Source organism: Hemiscyllium ocellatum, chromosome 23 (assembly GCF_020745735.1).
Source record: "Hemiscyllium ocellatum isolate sHemOce1 chromosome 23, sHemOce1.pat.X.cur, whole genome shotgun sequence".
Lineage (NCBI taxonomy): Eukaryota > Metazoa > Chordata > Chondrichthyes > Orectolobiformes > Hemiscylliidae > Hemiscyllium > Hemiscyllium ocellatum.
The window spans coordinates 53304457-53316576 of NC_083423.1; the positions used below are offsets into that span (position 1 = coordinate 53304457).

The 12120-nt window shown below is 45.7% G+C and overlaps 1 protein-coding gene across 1 annotated transcript in view; it reads right to left on the bottom strand.

The window, feature by feature from the left end:
* LOC132826790 (branched-chain-amino-acid aminotransferase, cytosolic-like) overlaps positions 1 to 12120 on the bottom strand; it is a 76734-nt gene that overhangs the window by 57353 nt on the left and 7261 nt on the right. Inside the window, exon 2 of the mRNA XM_060843005.1 lies at positions 4644 to 4700. Within this exon, the coding sequence (XP_060698988.1) occupies positions 4644 to 4700 (57 nt within the window). The remainder of the gene's footprint in view (positions 1 to 4643; positions 4701 to 12120) is intronic.

A 12120-nucleotide genomic window follows, 5' to 3' on the forward strand; every position in this document is an offset into this window, starting at 1 on the left:
ATGGAATTTAATCTAGACAAATGTGAGGTGATGCATTTGGAAGATCTCATGTAGGAACCTGGATGCTAGACCTGCTCAAAATCTATCCCACTTAGCATGGTGACAATGCCACAAAACACCTCGTCAACATGAATTCAGGACATCATCTTCATATGGACTGCGTATGGTCACTCTGACCAACACTGTCATGGACAGATCCATCAGTGACAGAGGATGGTTCCTTCTCTGTACCTGACCTGATGCCAATAGTTTAATGTTGAAGTCTCCCAGTAGCAGAAATGTGTACAATCTACAAGATGCACCAGAGGAAGGCTCTTTCAACAGCCCTGTCCATACCCAGGACCTCCACCACTTAAAACGATTATGGGAACAGATGCATGGTAGCAATAAGAATTGCAGGTGCCCCTCCAAGCCACGTACCAACTATATTACCGTTCCTTCGCAGTCTCTGGGTCAAAATCCTGCAAGTTGCCGCTACCCTCACTGTAGGGGTCCCTACACCCTTATGATCTGCAGGGATTCAAGAAGGTGACTCACCACCACCTTTTCAAGGCCAATCAGGGATGAGGATTAAATGCTATCCCAGCCAGGAATGCCCATGAAGAAACTTTGAAGAAGATGGTAATTAATGTTAAATGGCATCATGACTATCAAGGTAATTATCTCTATCTTTAATTTACTTGCAGTTGTCATCTGCACAAATTGACTTCCTTTGGTTGTGTTTTAGCCATTTTCAGTATATTGCCCACCTAAACCACAATAAAATTGTTCATGTCCACATTTAGGATGGGTTTTGTCTTCCCAACCCCATTGTCTGCATTGTGAAATCCGGCTACCAGGTTCTGAAAAATCTCTTAGATTCCCACCTGAAATTACTATCACTGCCATTTTCTTCCCTCAGAACTTCATGTCTTTATTGCCCCAGACTACAGCAATAGAGTGGAATAAACTCTCCTCACCCTGGCTTCCCAAAAAGTGCCTCTTCCATAATAGCGAAATTGAGTTAAAACCATTGGGTATCTTCTGTTTCATGAATGGTTTGACATAAAAGACCCAGTCCCTCCGAAAAGTCTGGGTTTGGACCTGATATTTTAATTTGCATTTGCCATTCTGAACTGAATTTTGATAGACAATCTAAGATTCACAAATGATTGATGCAATGCTCCATGTACGTCATTACCATTCACTGAGCTAGACTTGAGGGAGTATTTTACTTTAATTTCCAGCAAATTCTATTCAAAGATATTCAAGATCCAGTGAATACATGCTGGAGGACAAATGTGGTTTCAACAGTGGGCTTGTATTTATACATGATTGTGAAAATACCTGTTAATTATACATCCTTCTGGGTTTTCTGATCTGTAAGCTTCAGAAAGCACATTAAGCTTAGTGACAAAACCTGCCTTTTTGTCATTACATTTAACTTTCAAATGGAGCATTTGAATTCTGAATCAAATGTTTTGCATTTCTCAACACAATTTAAATCATGTTAGCAGTAAAGAAAAACACTACTTAATAACAGCTCCCAGACGTCAAGGTGGTAACTCATGGAAAAGCTGTCTTTTGAGCAGTTGTTGAAAATGGGCAGTGTTGAACTGGAATCTGATTTTTGTCTTCAATAACCTCTAACACTATCACTGCACAGGACCATCCATATGCAACCAGAAGCACCTGCTACTAGTCAGAGTTTTAACGTTCTATAATAAATTATGTAGCATCAATTCTGCTGGGCAAGACCACAAGGTAGTGTGTGTGTGTGTGTGTGTGTGTGTGTGTGTGTGTGTGTGTGTGTGTGTGTGTGTGTGTGTGTGTGTGTGTGTGTTTGTGTGTGTGTGTGTGTGTGTGTGTGTGTGTGTGTGTGTGTGTTTGTGTGGAATACATGCACATTTCTCTCTTGTGTAGAGTATGTTTGTCTGTGTGTCCATGTGCCCCTGTGTGTGTGCATTTGTTTGTTTGTGTGGAATACATGTGTGTCGATGTGTGAAGTGTATGGGTGCATGTGGTGTGTGTGTGTGTGTGGTAGTAATATGTGCATTTGTGTGGAATACATGCACATTTCTGTCTTGTGTCGAATAGGATTGTCTGTGTGTCCATATGTCCATGTGTCTGTGTGTAATGTGTTGAAAATTGTGGTGCAGGAAAAGCGCAGCAGGCCAGGCAGCATCCGAGGAGCAGGAGAATCGACGTTTCGGGCATAAGCCCTTCTTCAGGAATGAGGCTGGTGTGCCGAGTGGGCTGAGATAAAAGGTTGGGGGGGGGGGGTGGGTGAGTGGGGGGCAGGGGAGGGATATGACGACAGAAATGACGGATAGAACCACACCAGGACAGAACCCCACTGGTCCTCCCCTACCACCGCCCAACCTCCAGATACATCGTATCATCTGCCGTCATTTCCGCCACCTCCAAACGGACCCCACCACCAGGGATATATTTCCCTTCCCTCCCCTATCAGCATTCCAGAGAGACCACTCCCTCTGTGACTCCCTCGTCAGGTCCACACCCGCCACCAACCCAACCTCCACTCCCGGTACCTTCCCCTGCAACCGCAAGAAGTGCAAAACTTGCACCCACACCTCCCCCCTCATCTCCCTCCAAGGCCGCAAGGGATTCTTCTATATCCATCGCAAATTCACCTGCACCTCCACCCACATCATTTACTGCATCCACTGCACCCGATGTGGCCTCCTCTACATTGGGGAGACAGGCCGCCTACTTGCGGAACGTTTCAGGGAACACCTCTGGGACACCCGCACCAACCAACTGCCCCATGGCTGAACACTTTAACTCCCCCTCCCACTCCACCAAGGACATACAGGTCGTCATCTTGTTTCAACTTAAATACTGTGGTGTCTAGTAACTTTAAGCTTTCCTTGTGTGCTGTACTTTTAAGTTTAATGGGGGATGTGTGAGTCAATAATAATTGAGAGTGCTGATGAGTTCTTATAGCTCTGATTCTGTGCCCAATTACCCCATACATCAACAAAAATACAGGTAGTGATTTTATTACAAGATTGCAGACATTAGTGAGAATGAGAAAGCAGCCACCGAAAACCAATAGGCAGCCCTCAACAAATCTTAAGAACCCCTGAATAAAATGATTTCTCTGGCACCCCTCAACCTCCAATGCTCTAGTGAAAGAAGTCCCAGCCTATCCAGCCTCTCCTTATAACTCAAACCCTCCGTTCACAGCAACACCTTGATAAATCTTTTCTTCAGTTTAATAATGTCCATCCTACACGAGGGTGACCAGAACTGAACACAGTAGTCCAGAAGAGGCCTCACCAATGTCCTGTACAACCTCAACATGACGTCCCAACTCCTATACTCAAAGGCCTGAGCAATGAAGGTAAGCATGCTAATGCAGATCGTCAATGTCCTGCACACAGAATACCACTGAACCAATGTTAGACCATGAGATATCTGTATGTTTTTACAGAATTGTTACAGAACAGGAGGCCATTCAACCCATCATGACCATACCAGCCTTTCAAATAGACATCACTGCTAGTGCCATTCTCCTGCTTTTGTTCCAAACCCTTGAACATTAGTTCTATACAAAGAAAAACAATGAATGACCTATGTTTTATTGTTTACTAAACATGGCCTAACACCGCTGCCTCACAGCGCCAGGGACCCGGGTTCGATTCCAGCCTCGGGCAACTGTCTGTGTGGAGTTTGCACAGTCTCCCAGTGTCTGTGTGGGTTTCCTCCGGGTGCTCCGGTTTCCTCCCACAATCCACAATGTGCAGGTTAGGTGAATTGGCCGTGCTAAATTGTCCATAGTGTTCAGGGATGTGTAGGTTAGGTGCATTAATCAGGGAAAATATAAAGTAATAGGGCAGCGGAAAGGGTCGGTGTGGACTTATTGGGCTGAATGGCCTGTGTTCAATAGAACATATAGAACATAGAAGGATACAGCGCAGTACAGGCCCTTCGGCCCTCGATGTTGCGCCGACCGAATCCTACCTAACCTATACTAGCCCAATAACTTCCAAATGCCTATCCAATGCCCGCTTAAATGACCATAAAGAAGGAGAGTTCACCACTGATACGGGCAGGGCATTCCATGAACTCACAACCCGCTGTGTGAAGAATCTACCCCTAACATCTGTCCTATACCTACCACCCCTTAATTTAAAGCTATGTCCCCTAGTAACACCTGACTCCATTAGCGGTAAAAGGTTCTTAGTATCTACCCTATCTAAACCCCTAATCATCTTATACACTTCTATCAGATCTCCCCTAAACCTTCTCTTCTCCAATGAGAACAGCCCCAAGTGCCTCAGCCTTTCCTCATAAGATTTTCCTACCATTCCAGGCAACATCCTGGTAAACCTCCTCTGCACTCGTTCTAAAGCTTCCACATCCTTCCTATAGTATGGCGACCAAAACTGCACACAATACTCCAGATGAGGCCGCACCAGAGTCTTATACAACTGCAACATGACCTCAGGACTCCGGAACTCAATTCCTCTGCCAATAAAGCCCAGAAATACTGTAGCAATTCTATGATATACATCACTTTGATTTTGACATCACATACATTCTCCCATCCAACAGTCTCAAAAGCATGTAAAACACATTTTAAGACATCTTTCATATACATGCAGTGTCCAGGCATTAATCTAGATTCAGTAACATACCTTAAATATCTCAGTAACAGGCTTTGGGGAAATCCCGTCAATTCCATGCTTGCCACTCTAAGTTGAGGAAAGAAAAATGAAATGGTAACTGTACAGAACATGAACCTTGCCCAGCTTCAACCAAAGGAAGAATTGCACTTCAGCTTCAAGTGGAGACAATTCGGCAGCACTTGTGAAATGTATTGCATAAATCTCCAATCCCTGTTTGTTCTCCTCTCCAGGAGAAAGTGAGGACTGCAGGTGCTGGAGAGTCAGAGTTGGAAAGTATGGCGCTGCAAAAGGCACAGCAGGTCAGGCAGATCCGATGAGCAGGGGAGTCAACAGTTCGAGCATAAGCTCTTCATCAGGAACTCTCCTGCTCCTTGAATGCTGCCTGACCTGCTGTGCTTTTCCAGCGCAACAGTTTTCGACTCACACTCCCCTCCACATCCATAACCCCTGACTGAGAAATATTTAGGAACATGGAATGATGCACTGAAGCCCACTAATCCCGGCAGTTAATATCACTCAACAGGAACCTTTGGAGCAGGTAAAAGGCACCTACACTTGTTCGAGACTGAAACACATGAACCCACTGGCATTTTGCAATGGCAAGTGTAAACCAATACCCTAACCAACATAGCAACTGTGGAGAGTTCGTAAATCATTTAACAACGTACCTGTATAGAAATACACTGAAATAATTCTAGTTGATAGAATAAATAAAGGGAGTGACACAGCGGTTAGCAGGGCAGCCTCACAGCTCCAGGGGCTGGGTTTGATTACAACCTTAGGCGACTGTCTGTGTGGGGTTTGCACTTTCTCCCCGTGTCTGCGTGGGTTTCCTCTGGGTGCTCCGGTTTCCTCCCACAGTCCAAAGATGAGTAGGTTAGGGTGGACTGGCCGTGCTAAATTACCCATAGTGTCCAGGGACGTGTAGGTTAGGTGGATAAGCCATGGGAAATGCAGGGTGATCGGGAAAGGAGTGGAATCTTTTTGGAGGGTCGGTGTGGACTCGATGGGCCAAAACACTGTAGGATTCTATGAAATGAGGCAGAATCCGAAACATTAATGCAGCCATCAAACCTCAAATCATACACTGACCATGTCTTTATTCATCACAAAAGACATTCTCTTGGAGGGGCTCAGTTTGGTTTTGTTGGGGACAGCTGTGAAGTGGGGAGACGTTGTGTTCTCTCTGCTGAATATGTCAGGCATCACTGGGCTTTGCTGGAAACAATCATTACTCCACTGCCCTGCTCATCTGAGCTCTCTCCCCCATCCTCACCACCTTCTGATTCAACCACTTTACAAAGGGCCTGCAGAATGTTGGACAGCCAGAGTGCGCTGTGAGCGAGGGGGCATTTATTACAAGGTGCTTTCCACTTTGTAAAACAGTATGCCCTGCTCCAAACCCTTTCATTATTCTAGAAGGACTCAGTATTTATGTCACAGCCAAGTGTAGGCAGAACAGCAAGGGATCTTAGAAACAAAGATATTAATTCCAGTTTTCAATGTGTGGAAGAATGGAAGTGGTCTCTTGTGTACAATAATGAGCAGCTCCAGTTTTCTCCAGACATTAAAAGACATTGCTTCTTGATTTTCTACCTTCCAAACAGTAGAATTGCATTACACTGCCTGAATGCATTGGTCCTTCGGGATTTGAGGTTTCAGTTACTCAAGGATTACACATACATCAACACACTCACAGACATAAGCACACACGTACACATGTGTGTAACTATAAACACTCACAAAAACACAAACACATTAGACATGAACACACACATACACATATATATACTTACACACACATACTCACATATAACACATACATACTAATGACAGGATAAGTAGTACATGAGTAGTACATGAGTCCTCACCCTGAACAACTTCTCTTTCCAATCCTCCCACTTCCTCCAAACTAAAGGAGTTGCCATCGGCACCCGCATGGGCCCCAGCTATGCCTGTCTCTTTGTAGGATATGTGGAACAGTCCATCTTCCGCAACTACACTGGCACCACCCCCCACCTTTTCCCCCGGTACATTGATGACTGTATCGGCGCTGCCTCGTGCTCCCACGAGGAGGTTGAACAGTTCATCAACTTTACCAACACCTTCCATCCCGACCTCAAATTCACCTGGACTGTCTCAGACTCCTCCCTCCCCTTCCTAGACCTTTGCATTTCTATCTCGGGCGACCGAATCAATGCAGACATCAACTATAAACCGACTGACTCCCACAGCCACCTGGACTACACCTCCTCCCACCCTGCCCCCTGTAAAAACGCCATCCCATATTCCCAATTCCTTCGTCTCCGCCGCATCTGCTCCCAGGAGGACCAGTTCCAATACCGTACAGCCCAGATGGCCTCCTTCTTCAAGGACCGCAAATCCCCCCCAGACGTAATCGACGATGCCCTCCACCGCATCTCCTCCACTTCCCGCTCCTCCGCCCTTGAGTCCCGCCCCTCCAACCGCCACCAGGACAGAACCCCACTGGTTCTCACCTACCACCCCACCAACCTCCGTATACAGCGTATCATCCGCCGTCATTTCCGCCACCTCCAAACGGACCCCACCACCAGGGATATATTTCCCTCCCCTCCCCTATCAGCGTTCCGCAAAGACCACTCCCTTCGTGACTCCCTCGTCAGGTCCACACCCCCCACCAACCCAACCTCCACTCCCAGCACCTTCCCCTGCAACCGCAGGAAATGCAAAACTTGCGCTCACACCTCCTCCCTTACCTCTCTCCAAGACCCCAAGGGATCCTTCCATATCCGCCACAAATTCACCTGCATCTCCACACACATCATCTATTGCATCCGCTGCACCCCGTGTGGCCTCCTCTATATTGGGGAGACGGGCCGCCTACTTGCAGAACGCTTCAGGGAACACCTCTGGGACGCCCGGACCAACCAACCCAACCACCCCGTGGCTCAACACTTTAACTCTCCCTCCCACTCCACCAAGGACATGCAGGTCCTTGGACTCCTCCATCGCTAGAACATAACAACACGACGGTTGGAGGAAGAGCGCCTCATCTTCCGCCTGGGAACCCCCTCCAACCACAAGGAATGAACTCAGATTTCTCCAGTTTCCTCATTTCCCCTCCCCCAACCTTGTCTCAGTCGATTCCCTCGAACTCAGCACCGCCCTCCTAACCTGCAATTTTCTTCCTGACCTCTCCGCCCCCACCCCATCCGGCCTATCACCCACACCTTGACCTCCTTCCACCTATCACATCTCCATCGCCCCTCCCCCAAGTCCCTCCTCCCTACCTTTTATCTTAGCCTGCTGGACACACTTTCCTCATTCCTGATGAAGGGCTTGTGCCCGAAACGTCGAATTTCCTGTTCCTTGGATGCTGCCTGAACCTGCTGCGCTTTAACCAGCAACACATTTTCAGCTAAATAGTACATGAGTCTAAATCCAGCAGGGTGACATAATCTCAGAATCAGTGGTAGACCAGTTACGATTGAGGTAACAGAGGTCATCTTCACTCAGAGGGTGGTGAATCCCTAGAATTCTCTACCCTAGAGGGTAGTGGAAGCTTAGTACTTGAATGACTTCAAGATACAAATTGATAGATTGCTGGAGACTAAAAGTATCAAGAGAAATGGAGATAAAACAGAATGCCAATGAGGTCAATGATCAGTCCAGATCTAGATACGACAAGGAAGGCCTGAGCGGCTGTGTGGCCTTTTTTTTTAATATTCATTCCTGGGAAGAGGGCAACTCTGGCAAGGCCAGCACTTACTGCCCATCCCTAATTGCCCAGTTAAGAATCAACCACATTGCTGTGGGTCTTCAGTCACATGTAGGCCAGACCAGGTAAGGATGGCAGTTTCCTTTCCGAAAGGACATCAGTGAACCAGATGGGTTTTTCCAACAATCAACAAGGATTCCTGGTCAGCAGACTCTAAATTACAGATTTTTATTGAATTCAAATGCCACCATCTGCTGTGGCAGGATTTAAACCCATGTCCCCAGGACATTACCTGGGTCTCTGGGTTAACAGTCCAGTGATCATACCACAAGACCATAGGACTTCCCTGTTCCCACTGTCTTATTCTGTTGACCGATTCTGAGATTTGTATTAACATTATTGTGTTTGCTGTTCTGGGATCGCTTTCCGCATTCTTCATTCCACGAAAAACGCAAATGTTTTACAAAAAAAAAGATGAAACAGTAAATATCATGTGCAACATCGGCTGGAGACGAGAAGCCATCTCTCGTTCAAATCTGCCATCATCAGCTCTCTCCTCAAAAACAACCCACTATCCTTGCAGCTTCCCCCCCTCACCACACCCAAACCCCTTTTCCTTTCCAATCCCTTCAGCATATTATTGCCTACCAAATCCATGATGCTGTTTCCCGGAAGTCCATGCCTTAAAAATTCCCATCTGAAAAGACTCCGCTGAGGCCGGTATCCCATCACCAAGTCATCCCCTGTTTGCACATGCAGAGTACATGGGCTCTGAACAGCTATCTCAGAGCCAGTTGCTAGAGTGAGGAAAATCCCTGAGACTCCTAGTGTTTCTTTCTGTCAGCCAGGGCTCCCTGATTGACCCAAGTTAATAGTCCCAGTCAGTGAACTCATGCTCAATGGGATCCACCTGGCCAATCTCATTTGGCCAACCAATCACTACGCCACTTTTATTTGCAAATTCCTCCATGACTGTCTTCCCTGGCTATACAGATTTCTCAAAACCCGAAAAATTTCCAATGTACTTGTACTCATCCAATTCTGGTCTACTGCTTTTATTATGTCAGCAAACATCTCTGTTCTGCCAATATTAACAAACGTGATTTGACTTGGTTTAACATCTCAATGGCACCTCCAAACAGTACAGCACCACCTCAGCACTGTAGTGGGGCTTCAGCCTGGGTCTCAAATCTGGAGGGGGAGTTGAACCCAGGACTCAGTGGCTCAGAGATGAAGTTGTTATCATCTTGAGTCACAGTTATCTCATGAACAATATGAGCTTGAAGAGGATATGAGGAAAAGTAAACAGAAACAGAGGCAAGAACAGATTGTGACCCAAGGTACCAATATAAGATTTTCATAGGAAGTTATTTTAATCTTCAGCACCAGGGTGCTAACTTATGCAGAAGACAAGGCTGTGTGAACCATTGAGCAAAACAGGTGCAAAGGCAAGTGGTGAGAATGATTCAGAGAATTTGCAAAGGGATTCAGACAAGTTAAGAGGGTTGGAAAAAATCTTGGCAGTTGGAACATAATTTGGGAAAATGTGAGATTATGTACTTTGTAAGGAAAAAGTGCAGACGTAGAGTACAGAGGGATCTGGGAATCCATGTGAATGATTATAAAAAGCTAACACACGAGTTCAGCGTGTAAGAGGAAAAGCAAATGGAATGTCGGCCTTTATTTCAAAAGGAATGGAGGATAAATTAGGAAGGTCACATTTTGACTCCACCAAACACCAGTTGGAGTCATAGAGATGTAAAACAGACCCTTCAAACCAACATGTTCATGTTGACCCATCAGCCTAAATGAATCCAGTCTGATTTGCCAGCATTTGGCCGATAATCACTCTAAACACTTCCTACTCATGCATTCATCCAGATGCCTTTTAAACGTGGCAATTGCACCGGCCTCCAGCACTTTCTCTGGCAGCTCATTCCATACATGCACCACCCTCCAAAAGATTGCCCCTTAGGTCCTTTTTAAATCTTTACCCCTCACCCTAAATCGATGCCCCTCTAGTTTTCCCTCCCTGGGAAAAAAGATCTTGGCTATTCACCCTATCCGTGCCTCTCATGATTTTGTAAATGTCTACTTGATCATTCCTCAGCCTTCGATGTTCTGGGCAAATAGCCATAGCCTATTCTACCTCTTGACATATCTGAAATCCTCTGAATGGGCGTGGTTCTCTTATTTAAGGACAGGTATCATAGAAAGCAGTCCAGCAAAGGTTCACTAGGCTGCTCCCAAGGTACAGGTAATACAGGATTTAGTGTTGTGCAATGAGACAGACCTGATGAAGGGCTTATGCCCGAAACGTCGAATTTCCTATTCCTTGGATGCTGCCTGACCTGCTGTGCTTTAACCAGCAACACATTTTCAACCTTGATAAGCAAGCTTCAGGTGAAGGAACCCTGAGGAGGCAGTGATCATTATATGATTGAATTTACTCAACAGTTTGAGAGAGAGAAGATAGAATCAGAGGTAATGTTATCACAGCTAAATAAAAGCAGCTACAGAGGGATGAGGGAGGAGCTGGGTAGTATTGACTGGTAGCAGGAAAAATAGTGGAATAGCAATGACAGGCATTTCTGGAGACACAGCAGAGATTCACTATGAAGAAAAAGAAGCATGGTACAGGGAGGATGAGGCAACCATGGCTGACCAGGGAAGTCAGGGATAGCATAAAAGCAAAAGAGAAAGTATATAACTTGGCGAAGGGCAGTGGGAAACCAGAAGATTGTGAAGCTTACAAATACCAACACAGGGCAACAAAAAAAGTAATCAGGACGGAGAAGATTAAATATGAGGGTAAGCCGGCCAGTAATATAAAGCAAGACTGTACGAGAGGCAAAAAAAGACATTGGACCGCTGGAGAGAGAGTAATGAGGAACGAAGAAATGGCTGAGGAAATGAATCATTACTTCACATCAGTCTTCACGGTTAAAGACACGAGTAATATCCCAAAATTCAAGAGAGTGGGGGGTCGGAACTAGGCATGGTGGCCATCACCAAGGAGAAGGTGCTAAAAAAAACTGAATGGCCTGAAGGTTGATAAATCACCTGGACGAGATGGACTATACCCTAGAGTTCTAAGGAAGATAACTGAAGAGTTGTGGAGGCATTACTGGTGATCTTTTAGAAATTACTAGAATCAGGGAGGGTCCTGGAGGACTGGTAAATACTAACGTGACAGCCCTGTTTAAAAAGGGAGTAAGGCAAAAGACAGAAAATGACAGATAAATTAGCTTAACCTCGGTTGTGGGTAAGTTCATGGAATCCATTGTGAAGGATGAGATATCTGAACACCTGGATGTTTATGGTAAGATAGGGCAATGTCAGCATGGTTTCATCAAGGAGAGGTCATGCTTGACAAATCTGCTAGAATTCTTTAAGGAGTAATGATCAGGTTAGACCAAGGAGAGCCAATGGATGTTATCTACCTGGACTTCAAGAAGGCCTTTGACAAGATGCTGTACAGGAGGCTATTGAGTAAGGTAAGGGCCCCTGGTGTCAAAGGCAAGGTGATAGCATAGATAGAGGCTTGGCTGTCTGGCAGAAAGCAAAGAATGGAGATAAAAGGGTCTTTTTCAGGATGGCAGCCGGTGACAAATGGTGTTCTACAAGTCTCAGTGTTGGGACCACAACTTATCATTTTATTAATTAATGTTTTAGATGAACAAACTGAGGGCATCCTGGCTAAGTTTAGAGGAGATACAAAAGTAGGAAGAGGGACATGTAGCGTTGAGGCGAAAGGGAGGCTGCAGAAGAATTTCGACAGGTTAG